The 20,764-nt window shown below is 49.8% G+C and overlaps 1 protein-coding gene across 6 annotated transcripts in view; it reads right to left on the reverse strand.

Moving 5' to 3' along the window:
• TNRC6C (trinucleotide repeat containing adaptor 6C) overlaps positions 1-18,405 on the reverse strand; it is an 84,052-nt gene extending 65,647 nt beyond the window's left edge. The window contains exon 1 of one of the 6 annotated variants that reach the window (XM_080677663.1): positions 18,020-18,405. In XM_080677663.1, the coding sequence (XP_080533789.1) occupies positions 18,020-18,148 (129 nt within the window). In that variant the 5' untranslated portion in view covers positions 18,149-18,405. Of the gene's footprint in view, positions 1-16,380; positions 16,471-16,731; positions 17,034-18,019 lie in introns of those variants that run through there. The other 5 variants (XM_080677667.1, XM_080677668.1, XM_080677665.1 and 2 more) reach the window with 5 other exon arrangements.
• Positions 18,406-20,764: the final 2,359 nt, after the last annotated feature.

Below are 20,764 nucleotides of genomic sequence, written 5' to 3' on the forward strand. Positions count from 1 at the left end.
AAATAACTCTTTACACAAAAATCTCATGTTCTGCTTCTTTTCATTTATAACAAGGTATTCTCACACTAAACAAATGTATTTTCATCAATATAACTTTTAATGACAACACAATACTGTCATTGTGTGGATAGGTCATAATTTTCTTAATAATTCCCATGTTGTTTATTTGGGGGTTCCATTTTACACTTTTTCCGTCACAAATCCCTTTTCGTGTAGTTTGTTCTATGCTTGTGACTACTGTCGTGAGAGATTTCCAGCAGCACAGCAGCCTTAATGAAACAAAAGGATATAATTAAGGCTTTCAGTACTTATAACCAAACTGCTATCCAAAAGCATTTTAGTAATCTAGATTTTTATTAGCCGAGTACAAGAGTGCTTATTTCAAAACACCCTCCCAAGCACTGAGATTACAATTTGTAATCTTGGTTAATCAGATAGAAAAAGTATCTCACTGGCTTTAATTGGCAATTCTTTGGTTATTAATAAACATATTTCCCCATATTTGTTAACCTGAATGAATTCATTTTCTGTGAATTGACTGTTTATATCTCCTGGCCTATCCACTGGGTCCTTAGGGGATTTTAAAATCAATTTATAAGAGTTTATATATTAAATGTTAACCATGTTGTTTATATTTTTTTTCCATTTTTAATCTGCTTTAATTATTTTTGGCATTCAGATATTTTCATTCCATAAATCCCACGAAATTGTTTTATGAAATATTTAGTGAAGAAATATTCCCTAAACTTATTTTTATTTCCTAGATTTCCTTTTTTTTAATATACAGATGCTTCTTTATTTAAAATTCATTCAGGTGTATGGTAAACACTGGATTACTCTGGCTTCTTTTGAAATAAACAGTGAACAGAGTGCCTGGGCACCACTTGTACCCAGGACTAAACCAATGGACCGCTCCTTTCTCTCCTCATTTGTGACACTGACTCTTCATATATCAAAGTCACATATAACAGATGGGCCTGAAGGCCATTCTGCTCCATTAATAACTGCGTGCATCTGCCAGGACCACACGATTCTAATTATTCCCATTTTTAAAATCTGTGGTTATTTGTTACCACTAGTTTCTCTCGTTACTATTTTTAAAAAATATTTAAGTACTAGTGTCCCGGTGCACGGATTCGTGCACATTGAAAGAAAATTGGAAGAAATATTTTAATATCACTATTGGCCCTTTCTCTATAATGGAAGTATCAAATCAAATTCATGATCAACAGTGACAAATCAAAACACACACATGCGATTGGCACCAGCAAGAGCTTTATATGTATCATCACGCATGCGCAAGTCAACTTTGCCTTTTATAGATATGGCCCTCAGCCCCTCAGGGAAAGGGGCTGCATCTGCTGCCACCCACTCCCGGTTCCCCGTCCCAGCCCGGGGGCCCGGCCCCAATCAGGTGATCGGGGCCTGCTGGCCAGGGGGAGTTACCAGGCAGGAGGCTGGCTGGCAGGCCCCATCAGCAATCAGGGCCTGCGGGCTGGGGCAGCTCCTGTGTTGAATGTCTGCCCCCTGGTGGTCAGTGTGTGTCATAGTGACCAGTCATTTCGTCGTAACAGTCACTTATGCTTTTATATCCTATCTAATAAAAGAGTAATAGGCAAATTAACCATCACTCCGCTACGCCCACAAGCCACGTCCACCAGCCAATCAGGAGCGAGTATGCAAATTAACCCAACCAAGATGGCTGTGGCCACAGAGAGAGCAGGAGGCTTGGGTTTCCCCGGCAATGGAGGAAGCCAAGCTTTCCGCCTGCCCTGGCCTGCCATGGCCTCCACTTAAGGCTACAAAGTTTCAATTATAGAAGATACATAAATCCCAACAAAAATGGCTGCAACCACAAGAGAGCAGGAGGCTTGGCTCCACTGAAGGCTACAAAGTTTCAATTATAGAAGATAAATAAATCCCAGATCCCAGGGCCTCTGCTTGGGTCGCCGAGGGGCGTGGCCGGCCTGCAAACCACCACAGGCCCCTCGCCCAGGCCGCCCCACGCCCCAAAAGAACCCCCACCCTGATCCGGGACACCCTTCATGGCAAACCAGCCGGCCCCCACTCATGTACCAGGCCTCTATCCTATCTAATAAAAGAGTAATATGCAGATTGACCATCACTCCAACACACAAGATGGCTGCCCCCATGTGGTCAAAGATCCTGCCCCCACGTGGACACAAGATGGCCACCACAAGATGGCCAACAGGGGAGGGCAGCTGGGAGGGACCAGGCCTGCAAGGGAGGGCAGTTGGGGGCGATCAAGCCTGCAGGGGAGGGCAGTTAGGGGTGACCAGGCCAGCAGAGGAGGGAAGTTGGGGGCGACCAGGCCTGCAGGGAAGAGCAGTTGGGGGGGACCCAGGCCTGCAGGGGAGAGCAGTTTGGGGGGACCAGACCTGCAGGGAAGGGCAGTTAGGGGTGACCAGGCCTGCAAGGGAGGGCAGTTAGGGGTGACCAGGCCTGCAGGGGAGGGCAGTTAGGGGCAAACAGGCTGGCAGGGGAGCAGTTAGGCATCAATCAGGCTGGCAGGGGAGTGGTTAGGGGGTGATCAGGAAGGCAGGCAGAAGCAGTTAGGGGCAATCAGGAAGGCAGGCAGGCGAGCAGTTGGGAGCCAGCAGTCCTGGATTGTGAGAGGGGTCCCAGATTGGAGAGGGTGCAGGCTGGGCTGAGGGACACCCCCCATGCATAAATTTCATGCACCGGGCCTCTAGTATATAGATAATAAACTTGCTTAATTAGACCTACTTTCTGATTTAGCTAAATTTTTTTCAGCCCAGTAAAGCACCCCAACTTCTCTTACAGGTAATTGTCAGCAACACAGCAGTAAATATCAACATGAAGCAAATTATTATTGTAGATCATGCAGGGAGAACAAAGGGTAAAATATTTAACTGTATCAGGGTTTGACAATAATCTGTGCAGTGAGAAAACCTGAAGTCATTTTCAAGTTCCACCATTTCTTCTTTTCAGTCGGGTCAAGTTTCTAAACTTTCTAAATCTCATTTTCTGGCTAATGAAAAGAAAATAGGATTCTACCGAGTCTCTTATGTACCTACTCCAGGACTTCTGTGAGGATCAAATGAGATTTGGCATGAGAAAATGCTTCACAGACATTTGGTTGCACCGGGCTATAAAGCAAGTCATGTTCCTGGTCTGAAGAAACTCCAAGGAGGCTAGTTGCTAGGGAAAGGAAGCCAGGCGTTGCTACGTGATGTCATTACCCGGTGCCCACAGCGACCGTTTCTGGGCTGGGCTGGGCTGTGGGCTGCATTTTGCACCAGGGGGTCTTGGCAGCGTTGGCCCCAGACTTTTAGCCTTCCAGATGAATTTTACAACCATCTTGTCATGTTCCAAAAGAAAAGTATGTATTTTTTAAAAATTAGAACTGCTTTAAACCTGCAAATTATTTGAACTGAAAACTCTGTAGGATTTTATCTTCCTGCTTGAGAAAAATCTGTTTATTTCTCTCCTCTCAGTGACAATGTCCTTTTCTTCATATTCATTTCCTATATATGTTAAGCTCATTTCTAGGGACCTTATATTTTCTTGTTACTATGTATGGTATCAATAATTCCATGAATCAATCACCTAACTGGTTACTGCTGGTAGGTATCTGGCCAGGTTACTGAGTGATCTATATTGCATCAAGTAACTCTTCGGCTGATCATCTGGAGTTTTCTGGGTATACAACCTATAAACAAAACCATCTCTTCACCTTTTATTCCTTATTTCTATTTCATATTGTGGTAGGCAGAATGTTGAGATTTTCTCTCCACCCCGAGATTCCTGGCCCCTGGTGTACACCCCGATCCCCAGCTCCAGTACCACAAGGCTGGGCTTAGATGGACTGGAATTTACACACATTGGGGATGAGAGACACTGGCACAGTCCATTGCTTTGGCCCCTCAGCTTCCATATACACTGTCCCCACACTGAACTACATAGAGCAGGGGTGGGCAAACTTTTTGACTCGAGGGCCACAATGGGTTCTTAAACTGGACTGAAGGGCCAGAACAAAAGCATGGATGGAGTGTTTGTGTGAACTGATATAAATTCAAAGTAAAGGAGCGGAGGGGAGAGCAAGAGAACCGGATAGAACAGCCGGATCTGGCCCACGGGCCGTAGTTTGCCCACGGCTGACATAGAGCATCAAACAACGGTTTGCACCTGACAGCATGTACCTGTCCTCCCATAAATGAAGACGCTCTGCCTTCCCGCAAAGCGAGGAGCCACAGTCCGAAGAGCTGTTGTACCCATCACCGCTACACTCCTTACCCCTCCATTCAGTGCGGTCCCACCAGACATTCTGTTCCCAAAGCCTAAACTGTCAAATTCACTCCCAACAATGTGGATGTAAAACAAGGGGAAGAAGAAAAGTTACCATACAGATGTAACAAGCAAAGGAAACCCTCACTCTGCGCCTGGTCCTGAGGTCATGATGGTGTCCATGACTTCCTTTCCCTCTGTCCATCAGCTTTCTTCTGTCCTCAATCAGAACCTCAGCCAGGCAGAGTTCTCAACATGACAGGACCACCCCACCTTCCATCCCGAAGAATCGGACTCCACAGCTCTGCCTTGCGGGGCCAGGGGAGGGCCTTGCAGATTTTCCTTATTTTTTAATGTCGAGCGCAGCAGCACTTCCTAAGGCACACTTCAGAGAATGCTGCCACCGACATTTAAAGCTATGGATTTCCCTCTCAGTACCGTGTAGCTGAATCACATAAATTTTTGTATGTTGTTTTATTTTTTAATTCAGTTCAAATATTTCTAACTTTCCTTGTGATCTCCCCTTTGTTCTTGGTTATTTAAAACACCTCCTGTCTAACTCCTTACGGATTATGCATGGAGAGAGAGAGAGAAGAAAGAGGACTCCAAAGTTTTGACTGGAGCGGACAGTCAGGGAGAAGAGGGAATTTCAAATTTAAATAATGCTTCTTATAAACACATCGAAGTGAGTGTTGCGGGCTCTCTATTTTTAAAGCCCGAAATTATACTATTTGGGGCTGTGAATCCATTAGACACAGGAGATTTATGGAACATAAATCAGGTAAATGGGAGGTGGGTGCCAGAAAGACGTGGGGCCACAGCAGGCCTGGGGTCCTGGGCCGATGAGGTGGCGATGCTCTGTAAGCGGCATGCGGAGGGGGCAAGCGGATATGCAGATGCTACATCTGGGAGCAGCCCAGGCTGGTGACATAGAACTTAGGAGTCTTCAGGTACGTGTGGCATTTAAAGTCACGGGACTGAATGAGGTCACCAAAGGCGAGTGTCGATGCGAGGAGAACGCTCCCACGAGTAAAGGCGGGAGGGTTTCACGGAGTCGGGTGCTGTGCTCGGTACGCTGGGCCGTTCAGGATTTGACCTGGCAAGGACAGAAGCCAATTTAAGCTCCTTACGCCATGGATGTGGAGTAAATGTCTTCACATGATAGCATGTGACTGATGGAGGTGTTAACGATTACCAGATGATGGTGTCCAGCTAGACCTTTAAAAACATGGACACATTAATGTTACGCTTACAGCACATATGTAACATGCTAACACCCTTACATTGTCCGAATACCTAAACAAGATCCGTACCCCCCGCGCCTGTTTTTTTCTGGACCCACAAGTCTCCCTACCAACCATGCACTTAACATCTCTCTTCTGGAAACTGTGAATCTAAGTGAAGAAGCAAAGCTGCCAGCCCTCCACCCGGATCAGAGAACGAAAGGAAAGAGCACGCTGCTCCGAAGGCCGAGTCGGAGTCTCCTCGCCTCCTGGGTCCGCCGGGGCTTGCACTGCTCCCTTCTTTCCCATTGTGTGGGGAGGAGCCACGAGGAAGAGATAATGCAGAAGGAAAATGGGTCAAGTGAGGGAAATTGCTTTCCAACTGAGGTTTTCGATGGAATAGGAAGCAGCTGAATTAGGTGGAAGAAAGGCAGCCATCACCCATTCATATGCTGCTCTTCTTTATCAAAGGCAGCTCACTTCCAGCCTTCCCCATTAACTAAAAGGTGACACAGATCTTCACAGAAATGCCTCCCCACTTGATATAATGTGGATCAGAACTAGAGCCCCTTTAGAAGGCCTCATCTGTTTCAGTAACGTTAATTTTCCAATAATGCTTCAAGAAAACCCTGCTGCGGTGGCGGAGAAACCTGTGAGAGCTCCGTGCAGCCGGCCCGCGCCTGCCCAGGCTGCTTTTTGGACGCAGAGCCGACAGTCAGGGAGAAGAGGGAATTTCAAATTTAAATAATGCTTCTGATAAACACATCAAAGTGAGTGTTGCGGGCTTTATATTTTTAAAACCCAAAATTATACTATTTGGGGCTGTGAACCCATTAGACACAGGAGATTTATGTAACACGTGATAACTTTTTAATGAAAGCAGATCAGATGCACAGACCAGATCTGGGCCCCAGAGAGCTCTAGTTGCACACAGTGGGACCCCTCCTCTGTCTGAAGGAGCTGATGACAGAGCTCAGGTGCCTCGGCGTCCTCACCGACTGATGAGAACAAGTGAGGTAATATGGTGAGTCTGTACTTGGCACATGGTAAGAATGCAAAAGCTGTAGCTTTTATGAAGTTCAGAATCCTTTCTCCAGCTGTGAATTTATCTTCAAAGCAACAGGCTCTGGAACACAACCCATCGAAATGAAAGAAAGCAGGCCCCATTGTCTCACCAGGCCTTAACTCCCACCTATGAAGTTCAAAGTTGCAGGACAGAAAATGTAAACAAACAAACAAAAACCCTCCCAAAACAAATAAAAAATTAAAAAAAAAAAAACCTGAAAAGGTGAAAGCAAATTTTAAAAAGGGGAGGGGAAGGTTATGGGAAATGCAAATAAAAGACTTGAAAAACTTTTGAGCGATCCTAAAGTCTGAATTCTGAAATTGATGTCCACTAATTTGAGACTTAGTTGGGAAATCACAAATTAATGAGAAACAGCCATTTTTGTAGGCTGCAGGATTTATGTAATCAAAATCCTGCCCCTGAAGGGTATTAAATCGGCAGTGTAGTAAATTAAATAATCACATTTAATAATTTTGTTAAAGGAGTACTTAAATTATGAGTGAACATAAATTGATTTCAAGAAAAAGAACGCTGACAATATCCTTTTAAAATGTGATCTGATTTCCACAGAGCCCTCGCTAGAGGAGACGAGCTCAGTGAGTTTGACACATGATGTGGACATTCCGGATTGGCCAGAATGACCGCAGCGGGTCGTATCTGAAGACAGTCACCAGCTCTATGAAAGGCAAGCCACGAGTTATTTTGTATGATTTTATCATACCTAAATTCAAATGTCCCTAAGAAATGTCACATTATTTCTTCACAATTTGGTTGGTGGCACTTACCCAGGGGCCTCAGGGGAAGGGAACGGCCATTCCTATGGGCGCCCCCAGAAGACAGTGCAAGGTGCCCCCTGAGGACACTGAGACCATCACCCATGCGCCCCTCCTCACCCCTGAAGGAACCCCACAGGGAGGCTGACTACCCAGAATTATGGCTGGCTATCACCCTCAAGGCTAAAGGAGGCAGAGAACTCAGGTACCAACTTCTCCCCTTCCCCCACCGTCACGTGTGGAAGCAAAATCTCTGGAGAAACAGATGACTCAAAGTAAAAATGAAAACTTTAATTTTAGCATCCACCATATATTGTGCAAATACAAAAATGTTATCTCGGCTCTCAAGTAACTCAAAATCTAACAGAGAAATGACGGATAATGAAGGTTTTCTGCAAAGCCCTCATCCATGGGCTCTGCTCGGGTTTAAAGTCTAAAATGAATAGAGAGAATAAATCATGCTCGTCAATTAAACATAAAACCATAACACATACACAGGTACAATGGTGAGCAAGGTTCTTATTCACCACCCAACTGTGAAATAAATATTTTTGTCTGTTTTAAAGCTTCTTCACTCCACTCTACAGGAAGGTTAAAAAAGAACTTTTTTTAGTTTTATTTTCTTTGTTAAAAAAGAATCTATTATCACTTAAGTTTAAGGAATCTATTAAGTTTATCTAACCTTTAACAAGCTCTAGTAACTTCCACACAGACATTACTAATACTGGTATATATTTGTTATAATCTGATCTTGTTTCCTGGAAATATATTGATGATTTGTTTTTTTTCTATTTTCTGTCAATATTGTGCAAATACCCACAACATTTGCAATATATTTGGGACTGTTACATAAAGTCGGAGTTAAAATTTTTTAATGGGTACGGTACTCAGAAAATTCCATTTCACTGAGAATATTCACCGTAATTAACAGCAGAGCCCTACATGGCTCATTACATTCTTGGATTAATGCTGAGTCAGATCCCTACCCCAGACCCTCTCACAATAAATTCCTCTGAAAAGCTCTCTTCTGTGTTCCTCCTCCGCAGCCTGAGAGAGGCCTCGCTGTGAGACACTGGGGGGAGCAGTGTGTGGTGTCCACACAGCAGTAACGGAAGGTCTGGGAAGATGTGGCCCTGGGACATGCTCGTAAAAACATTCCAGATAGACACATGCCTGACGCGCACATGGTCTGCACTTACCTCCAGCACGGGGGCTTTATTTTCTTAAGTATTTTCCTATATGGTAATGTCAGAGTGGATCGCTCATTAAATAAAGCATTATGCAGTTTAAAATGTAAGCATGCAAATAATAATGGGAGTACTGAGAGGGAGGAGGGAATGAGCCTAGAAGCTCCGTGTGGCTCCCACCAAATATGACGTAAATAAAGGACTCACTGCACGTAGAGACGCACGCATTTTAAGATGGGCTCCTTGACCGCTGAAGGCCTCCTGGCACACTCCAGGAGCAGTCCTGTGTGCCTGACCTCTTAGCACGCAGCCCGCCCACAGCCCTCGCCAAGCACGCATCCGGCCGGGTCTGCTGACTCTTCCTGCGCATGTCCACACCTGCATCACCTTAGAGGCAGCTGCAACAGCCATGGCTTCCATGCTTCCCATTTCACCTCCGTCGCCTACTCCTTGGCTCAGAGGAAGTTCCTCACCTACCACTGAGTTCACATCATGCCCATCAAGTCCCATGAAGCCCCTTCAAACCTCACTGCCAACACGAACCTCCCCTTACAGACCTGTCATTTTTTCAGGAAGCCAGTCACTTTCCAAAATGTTCCCCAGACATGGCTGGTCCATTCATGGAACACGGCTCCCTAACTGTCCCACCACGGGCTTCTGTTCACTCCGGAAGCTTCCCGCATCCACCTGCCGCTCATCTTGCTGCTGTGCTTTGTTCACCTGCTGCTGCCTGTCTGCCTCCGCAGGACGCCCCAGGGGGCGGAGCTGTGCGCCTCCCCGTGGCTTCTGCGCAGGAAAGGAAGGGTGAAGCGGTGAGGCTGGGCTTCAGAGGCGGGGGGGGGGGGGGGGGGGGGGGGTGAGAGAGCCGGACGCCCCGCAGCAGAGGAGCCACACACACTTACCAAGGCTCTGACTTCAGGCAAATTACTCAGCCCATCAGCCTCGGCTTCCCCTCCAACCACAGTAACTGCCTCCCTTACAGGTGCTGCTGAGCCGCAGACGACACTGCTCAGTGTCCAGCAGGCACTCAGCTGATGTCACCGCACACAAGTCGGGGTGGAGAGGCTCATTTAAAAGCCATTCAAACCCTCCAGGCTACCAGGTGTACCGGGTAATAATGCGGATTTTGTAATCAAAGAAAACACGGTAATTTCAAGAGAAACTTCTAAAGTGCTTTATTCAAAGTAATGTCCACCGCTAGCTACACATTTCCCCATCTTCCAGGTAATTTGTGGGTACCGTCCCAATAGAACTTTTCTTGTTTTGAGGCAAACCATTCAGAGACCCCATTTTCCACTTCTTCGTCCGTGTTGAAGTGCTGCTCAGAAAGTGCGTGTGCCATCGATTGGAGCAAGTGGCCATCTGAAGGAGCAAGGGATGGTGAATATGGCGGGTGGGTTCATACTTCCCAGGCAAGATCTCTTAACGTGTCTTTAACTGGTTTTGAAGTGTGTGATGGTGCGTCATCACGAAGCAAAATTACTTTGCCGTGTCTTCTGGCACATTCTCGTCGTTTCACGATCAAAGCGTGGCTCAAATTGATTATTTGTTGTCAGTAGCGATCAGTATTAACCGTTTCACCTGCTTTTAGAAGCTCATAATACACCACACCTTCCTGATCCCACCAAACGCAGAACATTGTCTTCTTTCCGAAGCGATTTGGCCTTGCAGTCGATGTTGATGGTTGACCTGGAACAACCCATGATTCTGTGCGTTTGGGAGTCTCAAAATAAATCCACTTTTCATCACCAGCCACAATTCGATGCAAAAAAGACTTTCTTTCGTGCCGTTGAAGCGACATTTTACTGATGACTTTTCGGTTTTCCATTTGTCTTCCGTTCAGTTGATGTGGCACCCATTTTCCTTCCTTTGAAATCTTTCCCATTGCTTGTAAACGATCAGAAATTGTTTGCTTGCTGAGCAATGTTGAATCTTTCTGCAAGTTGTTTTTGAGTTTGACACGCATCTTCACCCAATAATGCTTGTCATTGTTGGTCTTCAAACTTTTTCGGTTGACCTGGACGTTCTTTGTCTTTCACATTGAAATCATCACTTTTAAAGTGTTTAAACCAGCGTTCACAAGTATCTTGAGATGGAGCATGTTCACCATAAGCTTCCCAAAGTATTCAGCAGCACTTTTCTTCAAAATAGATTAATTAAAACTTCCCACAAATGCTCTTTTTTAGGCATGAAATTCGACATTTTTAAGCGCAAAAATATCTGTGATGTTAACACCTTCAGCAAATTTGACACAGGAGGTTTTGAAGCTTGCTGTCAATACAACAAAATAGCATACGTATCAAATCGCATGTATATCAACGTATGTGTAACTCCACCTATTGAAAAATTCCGCATTATTCACCGGTGCCCCTGGTACTTATCCACAGGGAAGGGCTCTGAAGGGGACTGCGTTTACATTCTGGCCTCGCCTCCTACAAGCCGTAGGATCTTGTAGACTAACTTTCCTTGTCTGTCCTCCCGCTCCTCACGCAGAAAATGAAATAAATAAAACCAACCATTTGCCGGGAGTACTGTGAGGATCAGAGACACTCTTGCCGTTGGCACACCACCACAGAGTAAATGCTCAAATATTAGCTGTGCCCAGTGGCAGATTATTTTAAGTGAACATCTGGGTCATCTGCGAAGGTGCTTTCTAACTACTCCCACCGCACACGGCTCCTCAGGTGTCCCCAATGACTCAGATGTACTTGCGCCCACAGCCCTCACCTTTCTCCCTCACCTCATCTCCCCACCCAGGAAAGCCTCCTTTACAACACCAGCCGCCCGAAGAACAAAGCCTATTAAGTGCCCTTCCCACACGTTCCCCTCCGGTCAGTACGTCCCATTCCATCCGGTGTAGGAAAACGCAACGCAGTCAGAGCAGCAATCCCGTGTCCTCGGCCCCCCAGCAGCTCTGCTAGCACCCCCACAGCACGAATGGGGAGAAGTGCCGAGCTGGGCCTACGCTGCCATTCCCCCGCTTAGTAAAAAGGGGTAATCAAAAAGAAATTGTCTTTGGGAATACAATGTAAACAATACCTCTGCCAGGCTCAACCCAAGCAACTGATTCCGGCGGTGAGACCTTATTCTAACAAGCGAGGCTGTGCACACAAGATGAACCCGGCGAGGCGCACACCCCAGTCATCACCTTGGCACGCAGCTGCGTCTGGCCCGAGCCTGGCTGCCCGTGCGAAGGGACTCAGCCTTAGGGGTCAGCTGCCGGGAGGACTCCAACTTGATGCTGTGGTATTGCGGGCCTGCAGCTCAGGCCTTCAGAGGAAGGACATTAGGAAGATAGAACACAGCATTAATTTCTAAAATGTTCTAAAGAAGGAAAACAGAGTCTCTAAACAAAAAAAGAGCGGTTCAGCCCTGAGTGGTGAGCTCAGTGGTTAGAGCGCTGGCCCGCTCACCGAAGGGTCATGGGTTCGATTCCTGGTCATGTACCTGAGTTGCAGGTCCAATCCTCGGCCCCAGGTAGGGTGCATCTGCAGCCAATCGGTGCGTCTCACATCTCTCTCCCCTTCCACTCTCCAAAAAGTCAATGGGAAAAACATCCTCAGATGAGGATTAACAACAACAAATAGATTACTGTTCGGTGTTAGTCTTCTAGAGGCTCACCGGGATCATCTCAATTTATAGAAACATTTATTGGTCACAGAAAATGCTGTACGGTGCTGATGAGCTGACATATTTGCACACTCTTTCATTTTCTTATTCTGTATAAAAATATTAAAGTTTTTTGGTGTCAGAAAAGGTTTATGAGGAAGTAAGGTGGGAACCGTCCACGCCAGATCCATCCACCTGGGAGAGAGATGCCAGGTGACTCTGGGGGCCCTGTGCCGTGGCCCCGGCGCCCCGGGCCTGTCCCTCTCCCACAGACGTGTCTCAGCAAACAGGCCAATGTGGAGGCAGGCCTGTGAAGGACAACTCACCACGCCCTGCTTCCTAGAGCACACAAGGATTAACCCATCGCTGAGAAGAAGCACTTCAGAAGCTGCATTCTTGCCCATCCGTAACCCTTACTGAATCTCAGAAGCCAGCGTCCCTGTGCACAGCTGGAACTCGGAGAGCCAGCACAGAATATTCAGAGTTCAAAGCGGCGGTGCCACTGCCTCCCCAAGGCCGTCCCTCCTGCGGGGGCTCGCAGCCACGGGGCCCCGGGGTGCGAGCGCTGTCTGGGCCACAGCAGTGATGCTCCGGGGCTGTGTGCCCAGCTGGCGAGGCTCTCACACAGCCGTGTCTGGTGCTGCAGGGAGAAAGCATTCTGAGCACAGCTCTCCAGCCCTGCAAGAGCTCCGTCCTTCCCTGAAAGCATCTGTGGCCAGGAAAAGAACGTTCAGTAACACTCCAAAAATGGCACGAAGGCTATGAATTGTTCACCATGTTTCTAACCTGCAAAAGCTTGTCACATCCCAGTTGGAGAATTTAAAAAATAAATAAGTTACAGTTCAAATGCATGATTTACACAACGGAAAACTTACAGGATTATATTAATTAATTTGTTCAAACAAGTTCACGGGGCGAGGACTACATATTTCTTGGTTTCAATGTCAGGCATACAATCTCTATACAAGGTTATAGCGTTATTTCTGACAAGTAACCTTTATATCTATAAGTAATTGTATTCCTGAAAAGCTGTACATAAGGTGAATGTTTATAATTGAGAACATCTTTATTGTATTAAAGTCTATTTAAAGAAAGCTCATTGTATATTATTTTGCAAAGTAAAGAATTCTCTCTTCATGACTGAACAATTATTTAATGGGTAAAATTTTAGATAATCATAATTAGACTGGCTTAAAGAAAATATGAAATCTACCTTTAAAAAAAAGGCTAGCTCTCATTTGATGGTCTGCTCTCCCTACTTCAATCTATGACATCGTCAACCAAAAATAAGGTATTAAGTGTCTTAATTAAGCAACTAAAATCCTTTACTGTGAAATCAGTCATCATGAAACTAGAACACAGCACCAGTACTCTCACAAGATTTCTATAACTTGAGGCGGCCCTCTGAAATGAAGCCAGGATAAAAGGTAAAAACCCATTTGACTGTCTCAAAATCATGAGATGAGAAGCCGAGACAATGTCAATGACAGACAACAAACCAAAATACAAGTGACCTGGCCCCTCACCGCCATGAAGAAGGTCTGTGCGTGTCTGCTCAGGACCCCCTCCTGCCCGCATCCTCGCCTCCTCCGGGCCCAAGGCTCCTCTTACTGCCTCTTGCTTCTCCATTTCTCATGCTTTCCCACAGGCTTCAGTTACTCTGGGGCTAAGTAATCGTTACCTGCTCCATCTCCAAATCTTAATTATTTCATATGCCATGCTGATATGCGTGCAGCGGCCTCGGACTCCACAGCCAGGCTATTTTCCTTCTTTAGAATCTTCTTGGATATCACCTGTGCACAGTGCGCCCTGACTGAGCGGTGAGCAGTCACCTAAGACGTCAGCATGCACTCTCATGGCGGTCATTCCTACTGGGGAAGGCTCAAAAGGTCGTCTCAAAAATGGCTCTTTAGCCTTAAAATGCTAAGTTGTCTGGGAAGGTATATGATGCCAAAGACAGTCTATATTCTTAAATCAAATAATGGACATATACACTAATTTCCACTAGTCATCTTCTTTTTTTTTTTTTAATTTAAAATTAGCATCCCTTTCTGGAGTCCAGCAGGAGTAAGTTTACATCCAGGGCCTCACCGCCCTCACTGGGGGGGAGGGGAGGGGGAGGAATGCCAGCTCCCCATTCTCAGCCCGTACCGCTGGAATTTAGCTTCCTGTTTCCTTCCAACTGAAAGGTGTCCTCCTGAGGAGAAGCTGCCCCTCCAGCCCTCCCCCCCTCCTCCAGCTTGGCTTTGGAAGCCAGCCAGAGGGAGCACTTGGAAAAAGCACAAATCTATCTCAGTGGAGCTGGCTGCGTCACCGAAAGGTGGTGGCGGTGAGAAATACTGTAATTTAAAGTTTCCTATGTTCCTCCATGACATTTCTTAATCACCGAGTGTCCAATGGAACACTTTGCCCACTTTCCCTCACAAGCAGCACTATAATGCAACTATTTGTTCCGAAATTCCTGAGCCAACTCAGTATAAATATAAACCTGTCATAAAATAATCTTTGTGAAAGTGGTTCAAACAGGCCACTTGAAAAAGAACAATAATAAACACGGTAAGGAGTGAAATCTAAAAGCAACATTTACATATACCCCAGGTTACGACTAAAATATTTAAATGCCAGAACCCAAATGAGATAGGATTGAGCTTAAGACAGCCTGGTGTCACCCCTATTTAATTTCAGACCTTAATAATAAACAGGAGGTTCTGGTCAGGAAGGTCTTTGACTTGGACAAGAAGCATGGAAGACTTAGAATCAGGCCTCTAAAACGAGATCCTCATAAATAAAGGCCTCATATACTTACATCTGGGACTGTAGATACTCTGCTGGCTAAGGAAGTGCTAAGTCAAAGAAATTATTGTGTCACCATCAGTATGATTTAACTAATAATTTTACTATTACCATTTTCTAGGCTATCCATTTCTCATGACCCAACCTGTGAAAAATAAAAAACACACAACAGATTCCAAGACCCTCTATTCTTATGGAAATACAAATATTAAGAACATTCTGTAGAAAAAAAAACAAACTTTCAGTATAGGCAGGCAAAGTAACCATTATTCAGGCTATTGTCTTCTGTAAACAGCAACAATGAAATAAATTTGGATAACATAACCGGGTTGGTCCTTTTTAAAACCTCATTTTGCATCCTTTTCCCCAACAAAGCATCCTAGAGGTGCCAGGCTGAGAGGTGTTCTAAGACCTCACTGCCTCCGTGGTTCGGAAATGATGTGCATTTCTTCAAGGTGCCCTCTGCCAACCAAGTTCATCCGGCCTGGGGCTAGGTTTGACCCTTTATTCTTTCACAGAGAACCGAAGGAAGTCTGGAATCTATGCATCCAGTTGTCAGCATCCCCTCCATATTTCAAACCGGCCACTACTGTCCTCTGAGATCATTCGAGCCACATTCCTAGTGTCTCCGCTCATCCCCACAGCTACTCAATTCTGAATGTAGGAAGTCAGTTGCATAAAATAAGCCTTGTGCAGGGTCAATTACGTTCAGAGACCTAGCAGCCTCTTGACAGTGGTCATCCTAAACTGACCCCTACACCGGCCGTCGCATGACGACCTGAACGCCGGATACAGAAGAAAACCCAACCTCGGCAACACAATGGATGTAACCACCCAGGCGCCTCCAACTTGCAACTCCTTAAGACGCTCGGGATGGACATCCACAGAGCACCATTTTGAGTTCAGAATCGGCAGTTCATGCCTAGAAATAACCGAGCACACCAAATGGAGGTGCGATCTGACAGAGGGAGGCAGAGGTTCCAGGCACGGGGCTCCGCTGGTGCAGAGCCCCTGAGGCCGCCGAGCGCCCGAAACCGCAATCGGTGCTGCAGGACCTGCGCCGCTCCTCCCCCGCCCGCCACATCCAGGCGGCGATCCTGCATCCTCGGCGAGATCCCCCCCAGCTCCGCGGAGCCTGCAAGCGAACGGTTCCTCCGTCGGGCTACCGCGCAGGGAGCCCCTACATTCGCATCTGCACGTTTTAGGAGCTCCGACTCCATCCATTAAATCTCATCCGCAAGGTGAAGGGGCAGAGGTGGCGCCCCGGCGCTCGGGTTACGCGATCCGATCGCAGGGCAGCTGGGAGGTGGCGCGGCTCCCCTTCCTCCCGCGCCTCGCCCCGCAGCCTGCGCCGCTCCAGCCCACCTGACTGCAGGCCGGCTCCAGGCCGCGGCCCCGCCACCTCCCCCGGAGCACGCCCGGGGTGCTCTCCCCCCGAACCCCCGCACGGGAGGCCCTACCCCGAACACACTCGGGTTTCTGCATGCCATCAGAAATGCAAGATCCCTGGGCTACCGCTCCGGGAGAGCCCGCTGCCACCAACCGCATCCGTTCAAAAACGCCGCAACTGATGTGTCACCGCACCACCCGCGGCGACCCCGCCGGCTCCCCCGCGCACCGGGAAAGGCGAACCGCTCTCGCCGCGCGCGCGCACACCCGACCACGCGCGGCGGGCAGCGACTCCCGTCGCCCCGCGCCGCGCACCCCTTCCCGCCGGGACCCGCGACCCCTCGCGCTCCGGGCCCGGCCGAACAAAGGCGACGCTGCCAGCTCGGCCAGCGGCGGCGCCTCGGAGCTCGGCCCGCGCTCACCTGGGCTCCGTCCCCGGCGGCGGCGGCGGCTCCTCGGCGGGGCTCCGGCGGCGCGGGCCTGGAGGCGGCGACGACGACAACAACCCGGGCGGCCGCCCTGAGGCCTGCGGGGCGCTCGGGCGGCGGGGGCCCGTTCAGCGCCGGCGCCGCAGGCTCAGGTCCCGGCGCGGGCGGCGGCGGTGGCGCGGGCGGGTGGGCGGCGGCGCGTCCCGGCAGGTCCAGGTCCGGCCCCGGCGACGCCGCGACGCGCCCTCCTCCTCGCGCCCGCGGGCGGGACGGCGGCTCCGGCACGGTCTGGGATCCCCGGCGGCGGCGGGGCTAGGCGCTCGGCGCTCGGCCGGCTGCGCTCCGACCGCCTCCGGCTCGGGCGGGCCCGCGGCGGCGGCGGCAGGAGCGCTGCGGGGGCGCGGACGGCCCTGTCAGGGGCGGCGGGGGCGGCCGAGGCAGTGCTCAGGGCTGCGGAGCGGCGGGGCCGGCGGCGGCGGCTGCGGCTCCCCGGGCCGTCGCGCTGAGGTGCGGAGCTGCCACCGCGGCCATCTTGTTGCTCTAACTGACAAGAACCCCCCTCCCCCCGCTCCAGCCAGACGGGGCGCTCGCGCCCCCTTCCCCGCCCCACGTTGGCCTCCAACAGGAAGTCGTCCCGGCCCCTGGCACGTGACTCCACCGCATCTGCATACCGGAGGCCACTGGCCAATAGGCGCTCTGCCTCAGCTCCGCCCCCCCGCGCCCCTCCCGGCCCATTGGTTGGCCTGAGCCAGGCCACGCCCTCTCCTTCCCCCTTAATTCCCGCCCGCGCTGTGGTTCCCCAGATCGCTCGGGGAGCGCGCCAGGGTGCGAGCGAGTGGGCGCGCGCTCTGCTTGCCCGGGCGCGTGGAGGTTCCGGGGGCCAGCGCCCGCCGGGGTCCGCGGACAGCCGCGCAGCTTCCTTGCCAGTCATTTGGTGCAGCGTCTATGTGTTAGCGCGCTGAACCGCAGGGCGCAGATATGGCCCTGTGCATCCGCTGGGTTCCCCGGGCCTGGATTTTGTGCGTTATTTTCACTCGGCGGCGCCGGCTCTGGCGCGCGTCCCGCCCGTGCCGTGCACACGCCCTGCTTCTCCCCACCGTGCGCACACACGTACACGCGCCCGCCCGGGCCCGGGAGCATCCTGCTGGCCGCGCGCCTTCCAGCTCACCCTGGCGCGCCGCGCATCCCAGGGGAGCGCCCTGCTGCGAGCCAAACAAGTCTCGCTATGAAACAGCCCCCCGGGGAGACATCCCTTTCCCGGGAGCGCGAACACCCGCCTCACCGCGCAAACGGACGTCCGGGCCGAACCCCGGCGCTCTGGCTCCCACACCGCACGGTTGCTTCCCAGCTCTCGGTACCCGGTCGTGGTCCTCCATTCCGCCGCTCCTCCTCCTCCACACACACTAGTCATTAATCGCGGGTCTGGAGCGATGTGCAATTTAAAAGTCCCCTTTTAACTTTCGGTTCAAGTCACGAGAATTGTGTCCGTGTTCACGCAGGGTCCTGGAAGCAGGCCAGCTTTCCCCTCGGTGCGGAGGAGGCTCGGCGGCGCTACTTGAAAGCTGGTGTTGGAGGAAGCCATTCCTGTCTACGTGTCCCTGTCGTGAAGAGAGCAGAGAATGACACACCGCTTGCACGTTGCAATTTTGTTACCGCAAGTGTCATGCTTGGAAACGTCTGCGATGAGGGAGACACAACAAATCCCTCACTCTGGTTTCCCTCTCGGGGGGGGGGGGGGGCCAGGAGCCTGGTGCTCTCTGTTCCTCCAAGGCCCCGTTGTAAGGCCTCCCCTAGTCAGATTCGCAGCCCACTCTCCAGCATCGTCTTCCACTGCCTCTTGTCACAGGCCCACGTCTGGTTTAAGCAGAAAGACAGAGTGATCACCACCCTGTCTGCATGGATATGGCAGAATACTAGGTTATTGCATTGCATACAAAAGGCTGCATTAGCTCAGCGGTCCTCAAAGTGTGTTCCCTGGACCAGCAGCTCAGCAGCACCTGGGAGCCTGTTAGAAATACAGCTTCTTGGGCCCGCGGGCCAGATCTGCTGAAGCAGAAACTCGGGGGGGTGGGGCCCAGTTACGTGCCTGTTAACGAGCCCGCCAGGTGATTCCGGGGCAAGCCGAAATTTGAAAATAAAACAAATAAAGCACACCTTCCCTCCCCTCCATCCCAGCTGGGGAAAGACCCATGCTCCTGGCGGCCTCGGAGGAACCGACCTGCCCACACCTGGGTCTCAGGTTCTGACCTGGGGACTGTGAGCCCGGGCATTTCCGTTGTTTCAGCGCCCGGGTGGCGCTGGGTTGCTGCAGCCACAGGAAACGGGCAGCGCCGCGCAAGGAGGGGGCTCAGCCCGAGAGAAACGTGAGGCCAAGAACGTGGTTTTTCGTTGTTTGGTTTTGCTTTTTTAGAGGGAGAGACATGAGCATGTTAATATGCTGAGAAGAAAGAGCCAGTCACAGCAAAGAGGAAGGAGTTTGTTGGTTTGAAAGGGTTGAATATGGAGTAACAGGCCTTTAGGCAGATGGGGATGAGGGGGGGGGGGGACAGTACTCTGTGCTCAGGGGCGATGGGGGGTCACTTCTGTTACAGAGACCAGAGGAGGCATGGAGATAGTTGCAGAGGCAGTGAGTCTGTGCATGGGTGGATGGGTGGTGTGTGTGTGTGTGTGTGTGTGTGTGCGCACGCTCTCGTGTGAGATGGGGGTGGGGGTGTGGGGAAAGAGGTTTGCAAAAAATGGTGGCCATTACCCCCTTTCTTAAAAAAATTATATTCTTTTAAAAAATATGTATTTTATTGATTTTTACAGAGAGGAAGGGAGAGGGATAGAGAGTTAGAAACATCCACCAGCTGTCTCCTGCACGCCCCCTACTGGGGATTGAGTCTGCAACCAAGGCACATGCCCTTGATGGGAATTGAACCTGGGACCCTTCAGTCTGTGGGCCGTCGCTCTATCCACTGAGCCACACCGGTTAGGGCCCCACCCTTTTTTATTTTTATTTATTTTTTTAATGATGTTGTGTCCTAAGATTCCCTGTAAGTCTAAAATCCTGTTTTTAGGCCTTTGGGAGCTCAATAGCTATTTGAATACCAACTATTGTTTTATTCTGTATCAGCAGTGTTGCATTTAAATTTATCGTCTGAGGTGTATTAAACCGAATAGGAAAACATACTCCTTGTATCTCTGCCTGCCATTGAAACACAGGCCAGCCCCCACACCATGCAGGGCCACATACCCAAACCACGGGAGGCTATTTCGTCTGCCTTTGTTTCTCTGGGCCTGGATCATAAGTGACATTTTTGGATATCTTGGAGGTGAGTCTTGCTCAGCACATGTAGGCACTTCACAGCGCTCGCTTTATTTTTATTTATTTATTTATTTATTTATTTATTTATTTATTTATTTATTTCGTTTTATTGATTTCAGAGAGGGAGAGAGATAGAAACATCAATGATGAGAGAGAATCATTGATCGGCTGCCTCCTGCACACCCCCACACTGGGGATCCAGCCCGGAACTGGGGCCTGTGCCCTGATTGGAAATTGAACTGTGATCTCCTGGTTCACAGGTCAACGCTCAACCACTGAGCCACACCGGCCAGGCAACGCTCTCTTTCTCCTGGGCACCCACCATAAGATGACGGATGAAGTCATGATGAGGATGTCCCCTATCTGGGGGGGCTTAGCCATTTCAAACGGCCTCGGGGCCGACAGCTTTGGGGCACTGCTGCTGCTTTGATCCAGTTCTACAAAACTGGCACTCTGGTGTGCCAGGGAAGGGATAGGTGATTCAGGTGGCAGAGGGTCCTTGGGGGTTGAAGGAAGAGGGATCCTTCAGAGGCTGCGTCCCAGCTGGGCTTCTCTGGGGCCCACGTCTGCTCAGAGATCTGGTGATCAGTGGCTCCGGGGCTTGCCATCTGAATGAAACCCCCCGTGTGGGACCAGCTCCTTCTTTCTTGCCTGAATTCAGCACGTGTTTGCAGGCCTCTAGCCACACAAAGCATGCCCAGGCCCCCGCCACGCTGAGCC

This window comes from Plecotus auritus (genome assembly GCF_963455305.1).
Source record: "Plecotus auritus genome assembly, chromosome: 7".
NCBI lineage: Eukaryota > Metazoa > Chordata > Mammalia > Chiroptera > Vespertilionidae > Plecotus > Plecotus auritus.